General features: G+C 42.7%; 1 protein-coding gene across 1 annotated transcript; it reads left to right on the top strand.

The window, feature by feature from the left end:
- The first annotated feature begins 3,046 nt into the window (after positions 1-3,046).
- On the top strand, positions 3,047-22,053 carry RND3 (Rho family GTPase 3). The gene is made up of 5 exons (XM_045033044.1): positions 3,047-3,692; positions 4,036-4,123; positions 15,053-15,162; positions 16,861-16,995; positions 19,896-22,053. Exons 1-5 carry the CDS (start codon positions 3,543-3,545, stop codon positions 20,145-20,147), a joined length of 735 nt encoding a protein of 244 aa, XP_044888979.1. The 5' UTR covers positions 3,047-3,542; the 3' UTR covers positions 20,148-22,053.
- Positions 22,054-26,047: the final 3,994 nt, after the last annotated feature.

Raw genomic sequence — 26,047 nt, 5'->3', positions numbered from 1 at the left:
GAAGAAAATGTACAGTGGAGTTTGAACTGTTAGGCTTAGGATGGTCTATTACCCCTGACTACTGATGGGACTCCCTATGATTTCATTTGTAAAATGGTTTCATAATAATACTAGCCACATAAAGGTGCTGTGAGACTTTATTAACTTGGAGCACTTTTAGCTGCTTAGATGATATCTGGCTATACATAGGGCTAGATTATGACCTGGACTACATGCAAACGTAACGCAGAGAAAGACCCTGCCTTAACTACCGTATGTGGGCTGCCTAGACCTGAAGTCTGGGTATGCAGAAGTAAGCAGGGCTAAGCACCCTTCACCACTGCATACCCTCAGTGCAGGATGGCAGGCAGGGGTGGGAAATGGGCACAGCTTTGGCTCCACCTCCCATACTTGTCGGCCAGCGCAGGTGAGCCAGTAGTCATTTTCTGCTGGTATAGGCCAGCAAATCATTGCTTCCCCTGAGCAAAGAGGAAGCAGGGGAGGAACTTGACTCAGAAGTATGCATCTCAGCTGATCCAGGGGTGATCTGGTTTACCGAACCACGCTTTCCTCGTGGCTGTGCCTAAAGTAAATAGTTAGTCCGAACTGTTAGAATGTCACTTTTCAAGACTCTACAGAAAAGATTGCATTTGGGTTTTTGTGGAGAATATTCAGCATGATTTGTTCACATAATCAATCAAACAATAAATATTACTGAAAAGTGTTCGAGTTGTTGCCTCTGCAACTAATTTCTTATATGGCAGATGTGTTTTTGAACTGCAGATTAAAGCAATTGTCAGGGCTTAGATAGCTGTGTATCTCACTTTGCAGTAGAAATCATGCACTCATACCACACTCACTGGTCTTTCTGTCACTTACAGTGAGTTTACCTTGGTGTTGATTTGTACTAGAGAATTAAGCCTACAACTGCACTTTCACACTGCAGCATAAATGCTTTTTCCATGCCAGGTTTAATTTGTCCTTTCTCAGCCCTGGGCCTTCACTTGAAATGCAGATTCTCAACATTTGGGAACCTCCAGTGGCACGTGGCTGAGTCTCTGTCCCATCCTAGGGAGCTGTTGCTTCTACTGCCTGGGAGCCCTGTCCTCTGCCCGTCCCATAGGTGGTGCTACACAGAGACCGTCCCAGTAGTCTCCACAAACAGGCGAGGAGCGCTGCAGCACCGTGTAGTGGCAGATGGGTTGGAGAATGAGCAGGAGCTGGGTTGCTCCTAACAGGAGGAGATGAAGGGGAGGGGGAAACCCTTCAGAGGGAAGAATAGAGGGGAGAACAGGCCTCGCAGGAGAGAAAGATCAGAACATCCCTTGTGCAGGGAACAGAGAGGGAGTGAAAGTCCTAGCATGGCAACAGTGGGGATGGATAAAGGGACACGCTGCAGGAAAGCTCTCGGGGGGCTCGGTGCTGGGGCTAAGGGGAGCTGCAGGAAGGGTCGCGGGGTGCATGGCACTGGGTTAGGGGGTGCTGCAGGAAGGATCATGGAGGGCACGATGCTGGGGTTACTGCAGGAAGGATCATGGGGGGGGACGGTGCTGGGGTAGGGGACGCTGCAGGACGGATCACAGGGGGCACAGTGCTGGGGTTGCTGCAGGATGGATCATGGGGAGCACAGTGATGGGGTTGCTGCAGGAAGGATCGCGGGGGGACACAGTGATGGGGCACTGCAGGATGAATCATGGGGGGCACAGTGCTGGGGTTGCTGCAGGAAGGATCGCGGGGGGACACAGTGATGGGGCGCTGCAGGATGAATCATGGGGGGCACAGTGCTGGGGTTGCTGTAGGACTGATCACGGGGGGCACAGTGCTGAGGTTGCTGCCGGAAGGATCGCAGGCGGACACAGTGATGGGGCGCTGCAGGACGGATCACGGGGGCACACAGTCACGGGGCGCTGCAGATTGAATCGCGGGGGGCACAGTGCTGGGGTTGCTGCAGGAAGGATCGCGGGGGGACACAGTGATGGGGCGCTGCAGGATGAATCACAGGGGGTACAGTGCTGGGGTTGCTGCAGGATGGATCGCAGGGGCGCGGCGCTGGGGCTGGGGGCCCTGCAGGAAGGATCGCGGGGGGCGCTGCAGGAAGGATCGCGGGGGTGCGCGGCGCTGGGGGCGCTGCAGGAAGGATCGCGGGGGGCGCGGCGCTGGGGGCGCTGCAGGAAGGATCGCGGGGTGCGCGGCGCTGGGGTTGGGGGCGCTGCGGGAAGGATCGCGGGGGGCGCGGCGCTGGGGTTGTGGGCGCTGCGGGAAGGATCGCGGGGGGGCGCGGCGCGGCGCTGGGGGCGCTGCAGGAAGGATCGCGGGGGGCGCTGCAGGAAGGATCGCGGGGGGCGCGGCGCTGGGGGCGCTGCAGGAAGGATCGCGGGGGGCGCGGCGCTGGGGTTGTGGGCGCTGCGGGAAGGATCGCGGGGGGGGGCGCGGCGCTGGGGGCGCTGCAGGAAGGATCGCGGGGGGCACGGGGCGGGGGGCGCTGCAGGAAGGATCGCGGGGGGGCGCGGCGCGGGGGGCGCTGCAGGAAGCATCGTGGGGGGGCGCGGCGCTGGGGCGCTGCAGGAAGGATCGCGGGGGGCACGGGGCGGGGGGCGCTGCAGGAAGGATCGCGGGGGGGCGCGGCGCTGGGGGCGCTGCAGGAAGCATCGTGGGAGGGCGCGGCGCTGGGGTTGGGGCGCTGCAGGAAGGATCGCGGGGGGCACGGGGCGCTGCAGGAAGGATCGCGGGGGCGCGGCGCTGGGGTTGGGGGCACTGCGGGAAGGATCGCGGGGGGCGCTGCGGGAAGGATCGCGGGGGGCGCGGCGCTGGGGGCGCTGCAGGAAGGATCGCGGGGGGCAGAGCCTTCGGGCTTCGCTTGGGGGACAGTGGGGCGCTGCTGGAGCGGCAAGACAGCAGAAAAGCGATAAAGAGAGAATGGGAACCACGGCACGAAGTGCAGGAGGGAGGCGAGCCCGCGGGGGGTTAAGGAGGGAGGATGAAAAGTGGGGGGCAGCGCGGGAAAGGGACCCCTTCCTCTCACCCAGCTGGGGGCATTTCCCTGTGAGTCCGGGCAGCGGGTCCCGCCGCCCCGTGTGAACCCGTCAGCCCCATACACGGTGTATCGGCCAGGGCTTCTCCCGAGCTCCGGGCTCCCGGGGAGCGCTGCCCCTGCATGCACGGACTTGTCCCGGCAAAGCCTTCTCGGGGCTTCCCCTTCTCCCGGCCCCGGCCCGGCGGCGTGGCCCTGCGGCGCACCGCGGCGCTGCTCCCCTAGAGGGCGGGCTGGAGGCAGCCCGCAGTTCCAGTCTCCCTGGGCTCCATAAAAGGGGAAGAGGCGGATCAGTTTCTCTCTCATTGCGAGGGGACAGGATTGGAAGACGGGCCGTATAAAGTCGGCTAAGGAGGAGTGAGACAAAGCAGTCGGCTCGGAATTGGACTTGGGAGACGGGCTGCGCAGCAGGGATCATCTTGCGAGGGGAGCGCGGGGCGCCAGGCTCCTACTTAGCTGGGCGTTTCGGTGGCTTTATTTCTTTTGGGCAAACTCACTATTTTTTGCTGCAAGAGAAAATAAGGCAAGATCAATGAAGGAGAGAAGAGCGAGCCAGAAATTATCCAGCAAATCTATCATGGATCCTAACCAGAACGTGAAGTGTAAAATTGTGGTGGTTGGCGATAGCCAGTGTGGGAAAACAGCGCTTCTCCATGTCTTTGCTAAGGACTGCTTCCCAGAGGTATGTCTCACGCGCTCACGCTTTGTCTCCTAGTCCCGAGATGGAGCAGACCCTGCACAGCCTCTATTTTTAACCTTCACGGGGGTTTCTCTCCCGGTCAAAGTCTTTTACAGTTGTGCAGCCGTATCTTTGCTTGTAAACCAGCCACTGTGATTTCAATAACTCACTCTGCAGTGGAAAAGGAAAACGCTTAAATGTGGGGGAAAGTGCATTTCTGAACCCAGCTGTTTGTTTCTACAACTTGTTCTCCAATGCGGTGAACGATGTCAGACGGGCTTGCTGGGATGTTTGTGGATTTAAAAGACAATAACGTTGTCCTTGTTTTTCTCTCTCTCTCATTCAGAATTATGTCCCTACAGTATTTGAAAATTACACGGCCAGTTTTGAAATTGACACACAAAGAATAGAGCTGAGTCTGTGGGACACCTCGGGTAAGAGACCTGCAGCATAGCAGATGCCTCGTGATTATTTTTGCATTCATGTCATACTTGTGACTCAGAGCAGTCTCTTAATCATGAATATTAATAAGTGATTGCTAAATCTAAATATTTGCTCCTGTGTGACACAAATACCCATTGAGCTTTTACGGACTAATTCATTCTTTCAAGCAGGAATTTCAGCTGCTTTCTAGTTTAATAGTCACCTATAACAGGGGGAGGCATTGTTTTAACTTGCCTCAGTTGTGTTTAGCCCCCCGCTCCCCACCCGCAAAAACAGTTCTTGTAGTAATTAGCCCAGCAGATGAGAGAAGGTTATTATTGCATATCATGAGCCTTTCATTTTCATATTTGTCATCGCTTCTGGGAAAGCCAGCAGGGGTTCTCCTTGGGTAAAACGTGGTTATACAAAAACAGCGAGATTAATAGTCACACCAGTATCTGAGTGGGTTTGGGGTGTTTTGCTGAAGTGGTTTATTTTATTTTATTTTTTTGCCTACTATGGGCCCAATCCTGCAAACACTGCACAGAAATAGCTGTAACTCGGGCAAGGGGTGTCTGACTTGGGTAAGTAAAGTTTCCCAGCGTGTAACTGTGCAGGATTGGGTTCTAAAGCCGTCAGGGGGCTATCAGCTGAAGAAGTGGCCTGAGAGCAGGAACTCTGTGATACTTCTGATGCCTGGAGGGAAGGATGTACAGCCATATGTGTAATTATAGCAGGGTACAAAGAGACCCATCCCAAACCCTTCCCCAACTTTTAGCTTGGGAGATGGGGGACAACAATGTATGGCCCCTCTTTCAAATTTTTGTTCCATTTCCCCACTACTCTACCAGGCACAAATGGCTTAGCATCTAGTCCATTCTTCCCCCTCCACCACAACCCAGTTCTGCAGCCTGCAGAGAGAGGAAGCCCTGCCCACAGCTCAGCTGCACTGCTTTTCCTCCTCTTCTACTGCAGGGTGTGTTGTGAGCAGGGCAGTGAGTCTGTGGATACCTGACCTGACCCTCACCACAGTCACAAGATGAGAACACTGGGATCAGAGTGGACTCAACGGGGGTTGGGGATTAGAAGAGAGGTAAACAGAGCTTTTGGGGGACACAGACTTGTGGGGGGACATGAAGTGTGGAAAGGACAAACCTCCTGGAGACAACAGAACACATGATATAGGAAAGGCTTCCTGATAGGCCAGAGAGCATTGAGGCAACAAGCCTCCTCAGGGAAACAGAGCAGGGGAATAAGAGAACATGTCAGGAACTGACCTTCTGGGAGAAATCAGAACCACGGGGCTGGAAAAGGAAGGAAATGTGGAAATCAGCCACTGGGGAGACAGAGTTCTGACAGGAGGGGCAGATGGCTAAGAAGGGGAGGCAGGAGGTAGTTTTTTGTAGGGGGAGGGGCAGGAGAATCTTTTGAGAGTGGCAGGTGGAATGGGAGAGCACTGAACTCCAGAGCAGAGTAACAAAGGGAATTGGTAGAAATGCAGACTGAGATCACTCAGTGAGAGGAAAATAAGGGAGTGATGGGGAGCAACCAAAGGCAGGAAAGACAAGTGAATATGGGAGTTGGCATCCAGCACCCAGTGGTACAGAGACAATGGAATGTGGTAAAGGGACAGACCACCTAGTGAGTGGAGGGGAACATCTGTTTGAGCAGGAAACAGAGCAGCACCCACAAGGCAGCAGAATCCAAGGAAACTGAATTCAATTTATCTTCTCATTGCATAGCCTGGGGAGCAAGTCCTCTGTCAAGAGTACTGCCTTGTGTGGCTTTAACAGAACCAGATGAAAAACAACATAGTCAAGTCCTTTTCTGGCTTTGCAATAATTTTAGGACTCGGGAGACTTTGCATGAGAGCATCAAGTGCCAAAGCAAGTGGCTGTTTGTCTTGTACATGAGGCTAACATCAGGAAGGGAGTTCGGGGAAAAATAAATCATTTTCTAACAATCCAGTATTCAACTGCAAAGCAGCAGCCTTTGTGGGATGCTTGATGGAATCCACTGTAAGACAGGAACTAAACATCCCCCACTGCCTTGGTGACCGACCCTAAGGAGCACATTATTGCTGTTCTCATCAATGGAGTGTTTGCCTCCAGATGTGAATGGCAGCTGTATGTGGAAGACAGCTGCATCTGGCTCTAATTCTCTTTATCTACAGAGGGATTCTCCCAGCCATTTACATTATGTGAGAAAAGGGAAGGGGGATAAAAATCTCCATTAATGAGAAGATCAGTCTATGTTGTAATGGAAGAAGAATGAGCATGACAAGCGAAAACACAGGATATTGTTTGACATGACAGGAAGGGCTATCTTAAGAATCTGTGCTCCCGGACCATCATCCCAGATTGGTAACCTCTATTCCCCTTACAGGACACTAGGGGACTAAAAGATAAGACGTGTGAGCACATGTGGTAATGTTAGATGAAGTCAGCTGATGCTCCTATAGGATTTTTTTTTTTTAGTGGGTTCTTTTGTGTTCCAACTTCTGACAAAACATAACGCTTGTCTATTTCCCTGGCTCTGGGGTGTTAGACCCAATGTTAACAAGCAGGATGTTGGAGATGAGCCTTAGCTAGTCATCAAGCGGTGATAGAATATAATTCCTCCTCTCCATTGTAAATATGGACACCAGAAAAGCAGTATTTAGGTTGTTTTTTTCCCCATTCCAACTGTGTTTCCCACTCCTGTTTCAGAAATACTGACTCAGATGCCTGGTGATGGATTCTATTTCAAAGGTTAACTGGCATGCTAATAGTTTCCCAGGGGTTCAGCTTCTCTGTATGCTGATGTCTATCTGAGGGACCTTGCATTCTCTAACTACCAGCCAAGTAGTTAGATCTTACTTTAGATCAGTAATTTCCCAACATTTTAGGGCCTGCTGTATCAGTTTATCGGATGAAGATCTCAGCTGTACAGACCTCTGCCAAATCCCCTATTCAACTGTGCCCACCCTAATTTGCCATGGCACCTAAGTGCCATGGGAAAGACTGGAACTGAGAACAGCCCAAGAGCCATTGCAAATTAGAGCACCAAGACGTGAAAGGAGCTAGTTAGAGTTGACACATTAAGGCAGAGGAGGGGAAGCTGGGAATGACAACCACAAAAGACTGAAGTGTCAGCAGAGGTTTGAGTATCTGATTGGGAACCACAGCATTAGATTAGTAAATCTGCGTTGAGGAAACTGAATAGGGCATACAACTCCTTTCTCAAATATTTTTTCTTGGTCTGATCCTTAGACAGGTGCATCGTTTATATGGATGGCCTGTCTTGGTGCTGGGCCTGATGCAGGCAGCTCCTCCTCCAAAATGGCAGGATGACCCTGATGCTGGAAATTAAATTCATGTAGAGGTTTTTTTAAAAAAAAATATATTGGTAATTTTTGGATTTAAGATAATTGTCTTTATTCTGATTGGCTAGGTGTGGTGCTGCACTGTTGCCTGGAAAAGCAAGTAGTTTCATAGCCCATGCGCAATAGTATTTTCAAAAAGCAAGATGGCTAACGATACAAACAAGTAAGGGTTACAAACTTTTAGAGTGTAATAAAACATATAGTACCAGGTTTGAGTTTTCATTTTCATTGCTGCTCCACAGGATAAGGTAACCACTCATTGCACAAATAAACTCTACACTGTAGCTTTCTGAAGTCATAGAAAATCTCCAGTGAGCGGATTTATATTGAAACATACATCTTTATTTTTATTAATTAAAAAGTAACCCATTCTTCACAGGTCAACTTCTTTGACATATAAAGGTTTGAAATCAGTGTGAAAAAATAGATCAGACGCATTCATGTAATGAAATATACATTTTTCAGTATTTTAAAAAGGGAAGAGGTAATCTTACAGGAATATATACCTGAAAATGCTTTAGAACTCCTGTATAATACACTATTTGGGTCCCGATCAGGGAGCTAATATTTGCTTGAGTCAAAAGTGCAGGATCACAGGGTTAATGTGCTTTCAATTTAAAACTACAGTTGTCAGAGTGGTAAAGCTGAAAGATCAAACGAATACTTTGTTTTGTATAAAGCATTGCTGAATGCTTGATTTAGTGATTTGGGGGTTATAGGTAAAATATGTCACATTCTGAAAACAGCCAGCTCCCATTGATTGTTAGAATAAATACTACCACAAACCTGGGCCACTCAATACAAAAATCACACTACCAGACAAGAAGACTTCAAAAGATAAATTAACATTTTTGTCTTATCTCAAGTTCTTCTTGATTTGTCATTTTACAAATCTTTGTCCTGTTTTTATCTGTTGAATTAGAATATAGGTCTAAACTCCCATTAAATTCAGTGGTGGTAGGACTGGGCCCACAGCAAAATTCAAGCTAATAAAATTATTATTTTATGTCACTGGTATATTTTTGCAAATTATTATTGATTTTTAGGTTTATATATTAAGAAAACATCTAGCATTCAATGTATTAGAAAATCACATTACAACACATTGAGACAATGATGCCACTCGGAATACATTTATATATTTTACATAAAAATGATGCCATTTAGTTGACTTTGAGAGCAATATACCTGAGACATTTCAAGATGACTTTATCAGTCTCCAATATTAATTTTTAATTGTGTTAAACTGTCTTGGGTGTTTTCTTTAAACTACAGACAGCTTGCATCGAGATTCCAGGCTAACTGATCAATACCCTGTACCTCCAATTAATTGAAGTTGATGGAAGTCTTGCCATTGAGTTCTTCAAGAGCCAGATATTGCCATTTCGAGGGCTAATTCTGCTCCCATTGAGGTGAATGGCAAACCTCCAGGCATGGATAAAGTAGAATCTCAAAATCCTGCCTCAGGGTGGTATCAGACCCCAGTGTTAGCACTGGTTTTGGTTACATATAAAACTGCCCAATATATAATGGTAAATATAATGTATGGTCTAGGAGCACAACTACAAAACAATGGGCACCACATACTGGATGTTTGGAAACATTTTAAAGCCAAGCATAAATTTATGTGGAAAATTTTTAATGAATTTCCAAGATCATCAAAGTCTAAATAAATATGGAGCTAGGGCATAATACGTTTAAAAACGTGGACAGGGTAGGAAGAAAGATTATCTAAAATATTTTCTGGTGCTGTCTAAACCTGTAAGCCTTTAAAAGGATTAAAATTACTCCTAACATAAAGAAAAATGCCTATCAAAATGAGATTTAACTAGTATAGAACTACCAAGCCTTTTTTTCAAATTAGTGCTATCTGGTTGCAATATCATTTCTTTAGAAATTATTTCACTCTATAGTGATATTGTATGATAGTCTCTAGCCAGTTAAGGTGCAATATGTTCATTTTGCTAAGCAGAATATTTCAGAGGACTATTCCATTTGGCAGCTGAAGAACCTTCACAATGTTCTCTCATGGAAACTACAATGAGTAGCTACATGACACAGACTTCTTTCAGTCTGTCATTCATACATCAAAATTTAAATATATTCTGTTAGCAAGTTTTTGCCTCCTTACATTAAAATTACTTTTTTTAAATTCAAATTTTTATTTGTACAGCAAAAAGCTGCAAAGCAGTAAGAACATTTGGGGCTTTAAATATGTCTGTCTTTCTCTCCATGTCTAACTATAGAGTGTAGGTCATTTTTGTAGCATACATATGAAGGTTGAAATGTGGACTTTGTGCCGAACACTCTAATAAAATAATTCTCTACAGGACCAGAAATAGTACTGCAGTGCTGAGGATTAGCATATAATTAAATCCAGAAGGGCCTTAGAGCTTCAAACAAATTAGCTTTACTGTGATTTGCATGTGCACAGTGTGCTTGGTGTCTGTGTAGAAATGTAGCATTAATTATGAAGAAGATCTTTCCACTGAACCGTTTTGCAAAATATATAAATTAGAGTTGTAACATACAAGAATTGCATTTAATAGAGAACCAACAAAAGCAGAAAGCACCATAGAGGTATTTCAGAGTTTGAAATCTTTGCCTTTCCAGTCACCTACTAGTTGGTCAAGTTGGGGCCTATACTCTTTGGTAATAGTTGAAAACCACATAATTTCCACATAATTTGTTTAATTTTTTAAAAAAAGTATTGTTGATAAATGGGAAATGGAAAAGATTTATAAGAGGTCAGGGAAAAGACCAGTAATTAAAGAATGGTTTTTGCTTAGAGTGAAAGATTGCTAAATCCATAAATACACTAAATTATTGTGAATGCTTGTAGTACTTCCTGCATTTGGAGATGAGAAATCATTGAATTCTGCTACATAATAAATAAAATGGCCTTCATTTCCCCAAAATCGTTCAGTGCAGTATTAAAAGAAGGATGCCAGCAAGAGAGATTCAGTGAAGTGTGTACTTCTTATAGTTACCACCCCAGTTTTTTAACACATGAAGCTGGTAACTAGACAGTTCAGGGAGTTGGTATGGGATAAGGCAATCCTTCACTTATGGGTCACTGGTTATTTGACCGATCAAAAAAAAAATGGCCACAAATTGTTAACATCTGATAGCTGTTTGGTGGTCCGTAAGAAATGGAATAATGCTACTGTACCAGTTGTCATGTATTCCATACAACATGAAATGACATCCTATGGGCAGTCTCAGTAGAGCAGCCAAGAATTACACTGAGCAAGAACAATGAACTACCTAGAGTTGGTCCCTCCTAGGTAGTTAGGGTTAAGCCACATTGTTTAGGCAATGTGTGGAAAACCTGTGTGTGTTCTGTGGATAAACAGGATTTCAGTAGCCAGTAACAGTGATCTGGCATCTTACACTATCACTAATATCGTGCTCCAGCAAAGCATTTAGGCACATGCCTAATTTTATTAAAGTTATTGAAAGTACTCGCTTAATTTTAATCATGTGCTTCTGGATCAGGGCCTAAATGTATTTTTAAAATAATAACATGATAATGAATATGAGTTTTGCTCATTTAACTCTATATGAAATGTAAGATCTTAAATAGGCAGTTATTAAAATATTTAGCCAATTCAGGCTTAAGCTATTCATGTAATTTGCCAAATAGAACTAAGAAATAAAAAATGCTGTTGGAACCAATCTCTGCCACAGAATAAGATGAGCATGTACTCTGTCAGGCAGTTTTTGGATAAAATATAAAATTGTTGAAATTAGCCCTGACAAAAATGTGTTCGTGGTTGCCACCAATCTGCTCTAACAAAATTAAAATAAATAAATGTAGAGTTTTGATGGGAGTATGGCAGCTCTGTTTGTGAATTCTCCTCCTATTCTCTGGTCTTGGCATGGTTTCAGATTGGTTCACTAACTTGAGAAAAAGATTGAACAGAGTGTTATTGAACTGTATTCAGAAGGTCTGTGTAGACTTGATTCACATTCCTAAGATTCCTTAGGTTCTGAGAATTTTATTTGGAATAAATGATGAAATGTTACATTGAATTGAGTCATGCAGTTATGTTCTTAGATGTTCTTTACTTGTGTAATCACAAAGATTTGGTTATTGCTGCTGAATGAAATCAGTAAATATATTTCTTCTGTTGGAACATTCCACACCGTCAATATTTTAAAAGATTCCTATTAATTCTACCCCACACTTCCTCAGAGAAAAGAATGTGTCAAGTATATCTAGTTTACAACCAAACTGACAGATCACACTTAGTGTTCAGCATTTTAACATGAGAGACTCAAAAGGAAACAACATAAAAAACCAAACATCTGGAGTTGGTATGGTAAGTGGAATCACTAAGCTGAATGCCTCCGTATGCATAAATGCATATTTATGCACATATATGGTATATGTTGTATCATTGAGGAGTAGTGACTGAGCAGTTAGGTATGTGTCTAAGAAATTAGTTTCTGGGTGTGGCTCTTTAAGATTTCTCTTTAGCTGGCAACTTTTATCTTTCCAAATATTAATGATCTTAAAGACAAAGGGCTAATCCTGCTCTTACTTGTCTGAGCTATGCTGAGAGGGAGGAAAGGTGGGAGGCATGAAGTGGTTCGCACAACTAACTAGTGAGCACAGAGCAGGATGGCTGGGGGTGGAGTTTGGGATACAGTACACTTTTCTGCTGTTCTACAAAACAGTATAGGTCTCCTGTTAGCATCTGTGACGTACCACAGAATATCTGCCAAGGATATTGGAGCGAACTCTTCCCTTTAATTTCAATTGAGTTTCACCATGGATGAATTAGTCCTAATATGTCTTATGTAGAAAGCTAAAAGCATTTGCTCTGCTTTTTTGGGGGGTGGGGGGAAGGGCATATGATTGTTTCCTTCTTTGGTATACTTATCCATATGATTTACTCTGGATTTTTCCTTTTTGAAAGGCCAGCTAAGGTGAAATACTAGTCCAGTACATACAATGTCAGGTCTTCTAATGCAATAATAGATATAGAACATAGTGTCACTGTGAGAGCCCGGGGGGGGGAGGGCGGGGGGAGAGCAAGTGGGGCAATTTGCCCTGGGCCCCACAGGGGCCCCCAAGAGTTTTTTGGGGCCCCCGGAGTGGGGTCCTTCACTCACTCTGGGGGCCCCGGAAAACTCTCGCAGGGTTGGGGCCCCCGGAGCTTCTTCCGCTCCGGGTCTTCGGCGGTAATTCGACGGCGGGGGGTCCTTCCACCCCAGAGCGGAAGGACTCCCCGCCGCCGAAGTACCGCCGAAGCGGGACCCACTCCCAAAGTGCCAGGTCTTCGTCAGCACTTCGGCGGCGGGGGGCCCGCCATGGGTCTTCAGGGCACTTCGGCGGCGGGTCACAGAGCAGAAGGACCCCCCCTGCCGTCAAATTACCATCGAAGCGTGGGCCCTCCGCCGCCGAAGACCCCAGACCCCCTGAATCCTCTGGGTGGCCCTGGCCCACAGATATCAAAATATTTCACAAAGGAGGTTAAATAAGCAACTATTGAAACTATTTTGTAGGACACAGAAATCTAGAGGCAAAATTTGGGCCTTGTGCATTCCACAAAGAGGCCAAATTTAGCTCTCCTTTACACCAGAGTAAATGCAGAAATTCAGCTGAAGCCAATGTAATTTTTCCAGATTTATACCGGTATAATTGAGAGCAGGACTTGGCCCAGTATTTTGAATATTTGCTTTGTCAGGCCTACTATAGCTGATATTTTTCCTCTAGTATTTTGTTTAATGTCAAAGAGTGCTAAAAGTTTTTGAAGAGCAGCATTCTGAAGCTACGAATATTCATTCATTGTGGGATTGACATTGTCTACAATTTTTCTGGGGGAATTTTTGGAGGGGAAGCCCAGTATTGTCAAACTACCTTCTTCTACCTAGTTGGGTAATGCTTCATTGCCTATAAGTTGCTTCTAATTTCAAAAACAAAATTCCTAGAATTCTTGAAGTTCTCTTCTGGCATAAGCTGTCCAGCTGCAGTGCACTGTGATGTGTTCTCACTGTTTCTCTTACTACCTTGTGTAACAGCATGAACTGTTTTTCTTTCAGGGAGAAACTTATAGAATTTTTCTATTCCGGTTAATCATGATTGTTTTTCAGTCTTTGAGATAACTTGCAGTCAATTAGCTGTGGATAGTTTGAAGAAAATAAGGGATTTAATTAGCTGATGAATCATACAACACATTTTTAAAAAAAATATTATGCTATTGTCTCAAATGTCATATGCCATCTTTTTAGGTCCATGGAATGGAGAAATACAGAAACTTAATTATTTGTTTTATGTCATAGCTTTTCTTAAGCTGTAGGTATACCTTTCTTAAATCAAGCCCGCAATTCAGTCCATGGGACTACTCATGTGCATAAGAACCCTGCTGAATCAGAGCCCTAATGAGTGAAGTTTTAACAGGTCTAGGGCCAAATTCTCTGCTAATGAAGATAGATGAAATTCCATTGAAGTCAATGGATATGCACCTATTTACACTAGCATAGAATTTGGCCCGTAGTCACCTATCTGAGTCCTTTAGTCAATACCTATTATGGCCACATTCCTACAGAGATTTGTGCTCATGCTTAACTTTACACACTGAGTAATCTCAGTGAAACCAAGGGTGCTACTCACAGTGTAAAGCTTACCCGACGTATAAGTCTTTGCAGGGTTGTGCCTATGTTTATATCACATACGTTTACTGGAGTAACTCCTGTACAGTATCCTAAGGCTTCCTTTCATTGAGCAAACACCATTTTATTCTAGCCTTGACCATTGAAGACATCTTTAAAATATGCAATGGTGGTCCGTCCTGCTGTTGTTGAGAGGCTTATGTGCTCACATGAGGGGATTCCTTCCAACTAGGCTTCTGAAAAACATTAAGATCTCCCAACATTTGCCCAAGACTCATTGAATATGCTGCTTTTGAGGACTGAAAGTTTAGTCCAGCTTCTGGAGGGGTCCAGAGGTAGAGCACAAAGTATGTGTGAAAGAGCCTTCTGTCTTGAGAATACCTGCTGATTTTTGCCAACTACAGGGATTCAGTCCGTTCCGGTAAACAGTTGAGAGACATCCAAACTTTTAGAATCATTGGTGTAAGAGATGGAAAAGACATGTTAGGTCACCTAGTCCAGCAATGGGTAATGGCTCCCACACTTCCTGATTTTCTATAGTCATAAAAGAGACAGACACAAAAGGCCCATTAGGTCACACAAGACACAAACCCAAACTTTTCTGAGACATGCCTGTCACTAGCTCCATACTCTATTCCAGACCTGATTTCACTGTTTGGGCTGTCAGAGAATGTCACAGCTGCTTTCAAGCTTGCAAAGGAAGTTTAATAACTGGGCTAATAACCTGATTAACTAACCGAGGAAGAAATCGCCCTTATTTAGGTCTAGGCCCAAGAAGGAATTGTAGTATGGAGAAGTGAGCACCAAAAATAACCTTGGAAATGTAGTATGTTTTGGAAGGAAGGATAGTGACATGCCATTCAAGAGCTTTACTGTAAACCTTCTGAATAAGTTTGCATGACTGCAGAAGAAAAAGGAATATTAAGCAATAAAATAATTTCTTGTTTCTGGACAGGGTCTCCTTATTATGACAATGTCCGCCCGCTTTCCTATCCAGATTCCGATGCTGTCTTGATTTGTTTTGACATCAGTCGGCCAGAAACCCTTGACAGCGTGCTAAAAAAGGCAAGTGTATGGCAATATATTTTTTAATTCAAAACTATTTATAAATAGAATCTGTTTTAAAAACTCTGAAATGTGTCACTATTTCCAAGTGTATAATCTTCAGCATTTGATTGTTTCACAAAAATAACTGCACTTTGCAGAGCTAGAATTTTAGTCCATCGTTTGAGAAGACTGAAAAATACCCAGAAGGAGAGGCATTAGGGGAGTGGAATTAAGTAGAATATTCACTCCCAAAAGCCCTTTGCAAGTATTTTAGGGTCAAAAGAAGGAGTGGAGCCATGAAGAAGCTGCCTTTCAAGGCATGCTCCTCTAGCAAAGGGGATTAAAGACTCTATAGCAATTTGCATTGACACAGTTAATACTCATCTGCCCGGCATTAAGACCTCCGCCATAGCTTTTACTCCATGCTATAGGGGTGGTGATATGCAGTCAGAGTGGAAGAGCCAGTGACAACATGACTCCTGAGGAAGGGGACTCAAAGCAGTGGAAGTGCAGGCCTTCCTTTCAGATGCTCCATGGTCTGCAGGATTAGTGCATGATTTCTCAGCAAAACTAAAGCTCAGCTATGTTTGAGGGCCAGGCACCTGCCCCTTTGACTTCTCAGAGCTCTCCCCCTTCTTGGTGCAGCGTGAATCAAGAATTCTGCAATATTAACTTTAGAGTTTACTGACTACTTTGTCCACTAATACAGTTTTTTCCATGGAGATTAGGAGTTAGGCCATTTTTGTTTTTCCTCCTTTATTTGAATGGATCTGAAAGTAAAATAACTCATTTTCTTGTCCGAGCATCACCATCACTGACAATGTCAACAAAAGTGTGGGAACAGGTTTGGGTTTTTTTGTTAACGTGTCTTCCTGTCTGGCTCTCCGTGTACGGAACACACAATATTTTAGATCCTGAATAAACAGTGGGTACTGTGGTTTTTCACTTGTTTACAGAAGTGTGGTAGATTTTTTTTTCAATACACATGTAAAAATTAGTGTTCCCCATCAAATGTTAATGATTCTAAGATTTGACAGATTTAGTCTGAAGAGACCTGAAAAACACCTTTATGAGTTACTGTATGTCAACATGGACATAATTTGCACAAGATATACATTACACTATTGTGTATTCAGGATTAAGCATATTATTTGACCACAAACTGATTCTCTGCAGATTAAACAGATTTTTTACAGTGCTCAAATAAAGCCATGAGCCAATATATATGATTATCTTTAATATGTTTTATATTTGTCTGAGACCTGCTTGTAATTCGTCATTTGAGGAACTGTTTGAATTAGCTAATGGTAACACCCTTTGTTATTTCTACTGCAATGTGGGTAAAACCAGTGAATCATAGGGTGAGAGAATGAGACTGTATACTGTTTACTGACTGTAGGCAGGATCAGGGCATGGCTCTGACAGTCCTTACTCACATGAATGGACATTTCAATTGAAGTCAGCAGGACTAGTGGGTGGGTAGGGGTTGCAAGATCTGCCCTAGATTGGAAGCTGCTAGTTCATATGGTCTTAAATCAGTCAATCTGTAGCATGGTTACAAGTTAAATGAATACCAATGTAATGTATTTATGTAAAAAATGCTTTTTGTGATTTACCAAACTCTAATCCTGTTTCCATTGCCTCTTTTCACTAGCATGCTTTAATTAATCTAAATAATGTACTGCATTAGTATAGTAACAAAATAATATTTTACAGTGGAAAGGTGAAATTCAGGAATTTTGTCCTAACACCAAAATGCTTCTGGTGGGTTGCAAGTCTGATCTGCGCACAGATGTGAGCACGTTAGTGGAGCTTTCCAATCACAGGCAGACACCAGTATCATATGATCAGGTATGTGTCATGTCTCATTCTTTCCATTTGTTACTTGGTGGTGGTGGGAAATATGCAGCTCGGTAACATTGCATTCACTTTTAAGAGAAACAGCACTCCCTCTGCACTGAGCTTATTTACATTAAGATAGTTAGATACTCGCTGTTACCTAATCACCATAGGTGAGTCTGAAAACACCAGAGGCTGTGTATTCTGTGCCTGCAGAATTCACATGTTCCTGCAGACTTGTGTCCCAGAAGTATAAGCTATCACATAAATATGTTTCAAGCTCAATGGTTGCAGAGAAAATCTTTAAAAAGTGAACTGAATGTAAACTAATGCAGTCATTTTGCTGAGTCTATAGGCAGCCTGACACAGCACTCTGTTAATGTGCACTAGGGAACTTTTAGTCTGGGCCAGCAGGGTCTACACAGACCATTTAATGTGCAACATGTTGTGCTTTGAGTTCACACACCTCTCGTGTGCATTGCCACTCATGTGGAAAAAGACATTTAACTACAAGCAACACAGTGCAATCAGCGCATCAGCCTGGTCTTTAAATTTGAGTGCCCAAATCAGGGATCAAGGCAGCTCTGATGCTCACTTTGCTAACATCTGTTGTACATGCAAAGCTGAGTTTTGGTGAACCCCAACATCGGGGCAGATTTAGTGGTTGGTTTAAGTCCTTAAAAGTAAATTGTTCCATATATAGTGAAATGGTGGCTCATTTTTCACCCAATACTGTACTGTCAGTGTAACAAACCTATAACAGGGCACCAAGGTGCTGTGATATACAAAAGCACCTTGAATTTTCTTTGCTTGATGAATTTAAAAAGTGCTTTGACATTTAACAAACTTTAAAATGTAAACCAAAAGTCTGGCAGAAACTGTTAAATTATCACAACAAAAATACTCAGTTTTTTTCTTTATTTAGAACATTTTGTGTTTAAAATGATCAGAGAAACATTCTGTTGCAAATTTTGGCCAAGATTCTTTTCTCATCTGCATGGTGCATATGCATTCTTGATGCCAAAGTTCTGCCCTTCCAACATGCTTGGACTCTAAAGTGTGTCCTGAGGATGTAACATCAGAACTGAGATCAGCAGTGTGAATCTAAGAACCTGGACAGAGTAGAGTAGCACTGTCATGTATTTGTTACAGTATAACTGGGGTATGTAACACAGTTGTACATGGGGTATTAGGAAACACTTGTATTATCCGTGTAGTTATCATTATTATTCTGAATTAAATTTTAATTCTCTTTGCTGAGGGTGTTTTCACTGTTGACCGTTCTTTTAATATATAGCTGAAAGAATTTATTTTAGAGTATGATGCATTGTTCAGCCATACTACCTCTGATTGTATAGCCATTTACATGAGGAAAGTGCATGCCTGTTGCTCAGTAACTGAGGACTTACAAAAGACTAAATAAAGCATTATAAGGGTATAGTGTCAGCTTGTTAAAATACTGGTTAATCACAGCATGTTTGGTAATGGAATATGCAGGCTTTCCTCTCTAGTTCATTGATTTGAATCCAGCCCACGTTGACCGAGACCAAATGTTGATACCATCTGATCATTGTTTGATAGGTTACCTGAAAGGGTTGGGAGCGGGGGCCAATTTACTAGTGGAACATTGTGCACATCACAAAAGCTGCCACCACCTCAAATGACTTTGTTGGCAGTTTTAGAGGAGAGACTAGAGACTGAATGGCTTTCTCCCAGAGGCATTTGGGTGTGGACACAGCGGCAAAATGAGAACAGACACATGCCTGGAGTTAAGTGACAGGCCGCAATATACAGGGAAGGTGCACTACCCTCCCACGACCCATACTCTCCTATGCCAGACATGTAATTGGTTCCAGTGCAGGGGTTACAGGACGCCTTACCATATAATCCAGAACGCAGGGTAGCCTCTCCTCAGCCTACCACCCAGGACTCCGTTCTCTCTGAGTCCTAGCACTCTCCCCACTGCAAGAGGAACAGAGGGTGCAGCAGGGTGAGGACCTCAGACCATGAGTGACACATGGTCTCACCCTATCACCTGAGCCCAAGCCCACTAGCAAAATCCCTGGTCTTTTACCTCTGAGAACTGTTCATTTTATTCTCTTCACCGCACTGGAAACTGTCTGCAAGTTGCAATGAATAAACAGTTCCACCCCAGTACCTCAGTTTGATACTAAGCATGTCCCTACTTAACTCACTGCTGGAAGAGAGCCAAGAGAGGCTCCAAGTGGCCCCTGCACCAGCTGGGAGCAGGGGAATCCTGGGAGCAGGGGAATGCTGGCCAATCAGCATCCCTCTCTCCAGCTGACCAATGGGTTCTAGAGACTCCCAGGGTGAGGAGATACATATTGGCCCTTGGTTAGTGTCTCCCTCCCTTACTGCTGGGATTGTCCCCTTTTCACTGTTGGCCCCATCAAGTTCCCCCACCTGCTGATGTGGGTGGGTAGCATTTGACAGGGCTGTCAGGAAGTGCTGCTGCACAACAGGTGCCTTTCGGTGCAGAGATAAAGATTTGATTTTTTTCAGGCAGTCAGGCCAATACCTTTCAGGATGAATATGAGTCTCTCAAACCAAAAAGTACAAATTTTCTGAATAGGAAAAATCAGTAATGTTTTTGTTTTCAGGTATAGACAGATCATTGTCCTTATTATATATAGCTTTCAAATTATTCATATTTCCTCACAGGAAACAATTCTTAGATATGTGTATAATGTATTTTGGGTGCATATCCCTATGTCTATTTTGCAAAAAACCCAATGAGTTGCTGTGTGTCACTTTGCTGTCTTAGATTTAGTTTTCATACAACATTATGTATGCAAACAGTGCTGAAAAATAACCGTATGGTTTACTTTGGCTTTGTACAAAACCTCCTTATTGATTGCCATTTCTTTTTCTCTCCCCATTCCTCCCCCCAGGGTACAAATATGGCCAAACAGATTGGAGCAGCCACTTACATTGAATGCTCAGCCTTACAGTCAGAGAACAGTGTAAGAGACATTTTTCATGTTGCCACGTTGGCATGTGTAAACAAAACAAACAAAAATGTTAAGCGGAACAAATCACAGAGGGCAACAAAGCGAATTTCACACATGCCTGGCAGGCCAGAACTATCTACAGTTGCTACAGATTTGCGAAAGGACAAAGCAAAGAGCTGCACAGTGATGTGAAGGATCTAGGTTTCCTTAGGAAGAAGGAAGAGACAATGTGTTCAGGAAAGGTGAAGACTCAATGAAGTACACAGCCAAAGTGGTATATAATGTGTGGGCTTAAGTCAATACTTTAAAGGATACTCTTCACCTTTTGTGTGAGATTATATTTAGGGATTCAGCATGTAGACTAAGCAGTGGGAAGAGATGGATCTGAATGAGATGGCTGTCAAAAATGTTACATGGAAGAAATGCCAAAAATGGAAAATATTTGAATGTGCTAGAGAAGAGGAGGAAAAGTAGCACCTCAGAGAAAGAAGATGTCCTTGACAGTGCTTGTTTGTTTTCTTAAAGATCTGTTCCTGGATACCTACTTTGATTTAATTAAAATAATATTTTAATGTTCCTTTTTAAAAATAAATTAATTAAAGATGTTAATAACACATCCTCATCATTGGGGAACTAGCCCCATGACCTTACAGTTAGTTTTGCCACAGGATATGATCTAATTTCCTTGTAGCTCATCATTAAAATGGAAATTATATCGAGACCCATGGGTCATCCGGAGGAAAACATTGTATATGAAAAGCTTGGAAGTCATGCCTTCCTGCGATGGCTGCACAAACTAAATTGGAACATGTTAATGACGAGAACCTTTTGAGACTTCCCATTATTATAAGTGCCCTAGCACAACAAAAATTAGACAGATCAAGTAGAAAAAAATGATCTGCTTGTTACGGAACTTTTCAAAACATTGACTATTTCTGTTGATCATTGTGATTGTATTTAAAAAGTAATGCTCTTAAACATTATTGTTTTACATCTTCTGTGTAAAGATATGTACTGTATGGATATGTCATTGTAGGTTGAGTTGCAAAATCAGATGAAAGGTGCTATCAGTTATGATTACAAATGATCCTCAGTTTAAAACACAATTCTTACAGCCTTAATGCCCAATCCTGTTTAGGTGCTGAGAATCCTCAGCTCCTAGTCTTCGGGAGTGGAGGTGCTCAGTTCTTCCCAGGCCCTATGGCTGTGTAATGGAGAAGTGCTATTCTGTGGCATGGTTCTCTGCAACTATGTTTAAGCAAAAATAACAGTACACACATGCTCCAACATAGCCAAGTTATCTTGTATATGATACATTCTAACAGGGCTGCATGTGGTGACCGTCTCTTATTTCAGATTTCATTTTCTTATAATGAGCGCTGTAAGGAAATGGGGCCTTAAGGAGCCCTCAGTGGAAACTGGATACTATTTTAATCCTAAAGGACTAATATGTGCATACCCAGACAGTGGTCATTAAACATTACTTCAGTGAACCGGATTCAGTCAAATTCTTTTTCACTTGCTGATTGCTATAGTTACATGAAATAAATCAATCAGCCTTTAAAATAAGTTGCAGATGTTTACTGACCAATTATTGTCACGGCTTCTTTTTAAAAGGATACTCTAAGTTCTGACCAGTGTTGCTCTAGCTTGTTGAAAACAAGCATTCTTTTCCAATGATAATGCTTCATTTTTGAAGTATTAAAGTGGTGTTTGCTTTAAGCTGTGGCAGGGTAGAAGATGATGGTAATTTAAACACTCAGTCCTATGTGTTACCAGTACTTTGCTTTGTTTCTGCAAAAAAGAAAAAAAAATACCATTCCAGTCACTTCCCACAAACCGCCCCCCCCAGCCATTTTACCACCATAATATGCTTTTGACTGATGCAACAATATGCTTAGGGCAGTATTACAAAATAGGTGGCAAGTGCTTTCTGTATTTAAGTATTGTAAAAAGAAAATAAGTTATAACTGTTATAAAACAGGACATTCATTACTTTTCTTTTTTTAACGTTGAAGTCACTTTGTATGTTTGATTAATGTTTCTGCAGTATTTATTAAAATACCTTTTTTTTCTTTGAATAAAAAATAATAACCAAGTCTTAGTGTAAATGACCTGTGTGGCCAGTTCGCTGTAATTTGTGTTTGTTTTCCTGACATTACTGTACTGAATCGTATGCTGTGTACATCTTGGAGTTTTTATGCAGTCTGAATGAAATTGTGACCTATCCTTGTTGCCTCTCATTTAAGTTATGCCATTTTGGTATGTTGCCATTTAGAATTGTGTGTGTTTATTGAGTTACTTGTCTGAATCACATTTCCAGAAAGTTACAGAGAGATGGCAGGGAGTAAAACGGAAGTAAACTGGTGCAAATGAGTGAAATACATTCTCCTTTTTGTCCTTTGAAAAACTGAATGCATGTTAAGGAAGCTTCCAAACATTCATGGTTTGCCTACACTACAAAGAAAGGTGTGTTCCTAACTCATTTTAGCTAACCGGGGTTAGCTAACCTGGATTAAAATAGCTGAGAGGACATGGCAGCTTGCTTTTAATTCAGGTTACCAGCTGGAGTTCAACCCTGGGCTTCTCTGTTGGCTTTAACTTGAGCTGATCTCATGAGTTTAAAACAGAATACCAAAATATTTTGCAGTGGTAGACATATCCTTTGACTGCTGTAAGTTGTGAGCCTGCACTTTCTGCAGAATTTCCTATTTTCCACTGACCTTGGCAGCAATAGGTGGGTTAATATTTTGACTGTGATGAAACATTCTTCACTGATTGCTCTGTATTAAGTAAAACCAGACTTTTCTTTAGCATTAGGCATGCATGTCTTCTCTCATCACTATATGACATAAGGAAAAACTCCCACTCCACAAGGGAAGGTTGAGTTTCCAAGCTTCCTCTTAAAATATTTCAGGATAATGGTGGAACAGTAAGAGTGAACGCCTGACTCCATTCAAGTCAATGGACTTTGTCACTAACTTCAATGGGGTCAGGGTTTCACCCTGAATGAATTCTTAAAACTACCCCCACTTGGAGGAGCAGCAATTGCTTGAAAGTCAGACTCCATTTTGAATAGTCACGTTTGTCCCTTTTCTCTAACTTTAGTTCCTTTTATTTGTGGGATTACAATTTAATAATATTAATCATGCTGGACCAGCCTTATGGTTGGAAAGTCCTTAACCAAGAATTAGCTGAAGCTAATAGGAGAAGAAATTAGGTTCTGAGTTGTGTCCTCAAATCCTACAAAAAACCAAACCATGAGCTGGTTTAAGTTCCTTTAAAGTTGCCAAGGGTTCCCAAGTAGCTGACTATCTTGTTAGTGTTTAAGGTTGTTCTATATCAGGGATTGGCAACCTTTCAGAAGTGGTGTGCTGAGTCTTCATTTATTCACTCTAATTTAAGGATTTGCATGCCAGTAATACATTTTAATGTTTTTAGAAGGTCTCTTTCTATAAGTCTATAATATAGAACTAAACTATAGTTGTATGTCAAGTAAATAAGGTTTTTAAAATGTTTAAGAAGCTTCATTTAAAATTAAATTAAAATGCAGAGCCCCCCCCCCGGACTGGTGGCCAGGACCTGGGCAGTGTGAGTGCCTCTGAAAATCAGCTTGTGCGCCGAAGGCAGCACGCATGGCATAGATTGCCTACCCCTGTTCTATATCATGGGGAAAGGGTTATCATATGCCATCTCCCAGGGTATTCAAAGTAAAGCTGAAGATGTATAGAATGGTGGATTTGATATTTTTTTATTTAATTGTAGATATTGAATGAAATACTAAATCTGTGAATGTATCATTTAAAACATGGGTCTCTATCATAGGATACTGTACTTCAGTTTCCTGGCAGTCAAGCACACATGAGCTGGTCATTGGTGCACACATGGAAAAATATTTTTCATTAATATTGAAACTATGGGTTTAAAAAATTGGAAAAAGTGGGGGGCAGCACCTGGCACCTTTTTAAGAAACTATTTCATGAAAAGCCAAGTAACTTGCATTCTATATTTTAAGCCAAGAAAAATGATCAACAGAAAAGTTTTGCTTTTCCAAATGGAGTAGCTGTGGTTAACAGTATGTACAAAAGTAGAATCCACATCAGTAACAAAGAAAATGTTTTGTTTGCTTTTTGAGGACTTGAAGTTTGTAAAATTATCATCCCCTTCAAACCTATAGTTAAGCCTAGTGAAAGAAGTGGTAAATCACAAGTTCTTTTATTTGTAATCGCTGGTAAGTGTCTTAAGTGCCATTTTGGTGCCGGGAAATACATTTGGCAGATTTGCATTTGTTAGTCCATTCCCAAAAAACATTTGGCTTCTGCCTCTGTATTCTTCTATTGCACAACTGGGTTATGCAATCATTTACAGCAAATGAATCCTCTCACTCGATACATAAACAGCAGAAAAATATCAAAGGGGCCCCACAAGAGAACAGTGCTGCAGAACACTGCAATATTTTATGATGCTGAACTAGAATTAACACTGGAATTAGGTGGCTGTAAGGAACAAAGAAAGATCACCAAGTTGAATATGTGCTATTCAGCAAACATGAAAAGACCTAGACAACTTGTCTGTAAGACAGGAATGACTAGTCAGTTACCAGTCATCAGAGTGGCAAGAGTGAGGCAGAGAAAAACCTCAGACTGTTTTAAGATTGCTGGATGAATTCAGGTCAACTCAGCAGAAATGAAATTTTAAAAAATAGGCCAATCACTCTTGTATAGACCATTCTTGTATAGACCTCCCTCCACCTGCGATGGACTTGTTGACTCAAGGCATTGGTAACATACAGAGACCTTTTCATCAGTAAGTAACTGGTTCAAAGCAGTGGCGCTAAGTCACCATCAGATGATTGCTGTGTGGTGACTTATCTGTGAAGTGAGTTTATGGTCTCTGCCTGGTTCCCAGCATGGAAAGAAAGCAAATCTACCATAACAGATGTTCTTGCTCACACTCTCAGAAGAGAGACTACAGGCTAAGTAGGAATGGAAACTGATCTAATTCTTTCACCCTCAGAAAATGGCTCCTCTGTGCCAGAATCTGCAGAGCACGATGGGGAAGCTGGCACTATTGCTGCCTGTTTGACTAAAAGAGATATCATCTGTGACTCCTATTTGGCATATCTTTGTATGTACAGCACTTAGCACAGTGGTGAGTGGCTGGGCCTCCAAAGACCTTCAATACATGGTAGAAATCTCGCAACACATTAAAGTTTACTTTAAGGAACATCTTCCTTTACAAAGCAAAGCTTGCTAAAACATCATCTCACAGACCTTCAATCCCACACAAATCTAATCCTCAGATTTATTAGTCTTTGCAAAGGCCACATCTACACTAGAAATAAAGCCATGTTAGAAGAACTGACTTTATATATAATCATGCTAACAAAGCCACTGCAGTTTCTAAATAGGGTTGTAAAAGAATTATGTCCAGTCTATACACTGGCCTGGCAAAGAATGTTTAGAACAAGTTTTATCTGCGGGGTAAGCAAACCAGAAAAATCTTTTATACTTTCCTGCAGACTGACCAGCTCAGTCTGCTAACTAGGAACACCTTATCTCCAAAAAGATGATTTATTAGTTTCTCACTAGGAAATGAACTAGCCCAGCCCTCCTATCCCTACAGAATTGCACAAGAGTCTTGGAAAGAGTAAAGTTGTTCCACATCCAAAAAGAAATGTTCTGCCAAGTGTCTCTATTTTCCTCTAAAAATAGATCTGTTTGCAGAGCTACAGCTAGGGAAGGAGAGAGGAACTCCAGAGAAAGGGCTGTGCTTACCCCATTTTTAAAAGCAAGCAGTGGAAAAGGGGGAAATCCTACAGCATTAACATATTTTGTATTTCCTTTCAAAGCAGTGGTTGGGAAATCAAACACTTCACTGTTACCTATTATGGGACAAATCCTGAATGAATAATTCAATTTTGATTCAGCTTTTCAACTTCAAATTCCTATTAAAGTCAATTAGAGTTTGCCTAAGTAAAGACCGAGTAAAATCTGAGTAACTGGACTGGATTGAACTCAGAAGACCTGGGGGTTCCTGGTTCTGCCAACAATTTGTTCTGTGACTTTGGACCAGTCACTTCACTTCTCTGT

Source organism: Mauremys mutica, chromosome 10 (genome assembly GCF_020497125.1).
Source record: "Mauremys mutica isolate MM-2020 ecotype Southern chromosome 10, ASM2049712v1, whole genome shotgun sequence".
Lineage (NCBI taxonomy): Eukaryota > Metazoa > Chordata > Testudines > Geoemydidae > Mauremys > Mauremys mutica.
This window is presented reverse-complemented; position numbering and strand designations above follow the sequence as displayed.

Excerpts from the sequence above, each read along its gene's own strand:
- RND3 (XM_045033044.1), top strand. The coding sequence starts at position 3,543 with ATGAAGGAGAGAAGAGCGAGCCAGAAATTATCCAGCAAATCTATCATG. Across the intron at positions 4,124-15,052 it reads GAGTCTGTGGGACACCTCGG|GGTCTCCTTATTATGACAAT; the intron begins GTAAGAGACCTG and ends GTTTCTGGACAG. Across the intron at positions 15,163-16,860 it reads TTGACAGCGTGCTAAAAAAG|TGGAAAGGTGAAATTCAGGA; the intron begins GCAAGTGTATGG and ends AATATTTTACAG.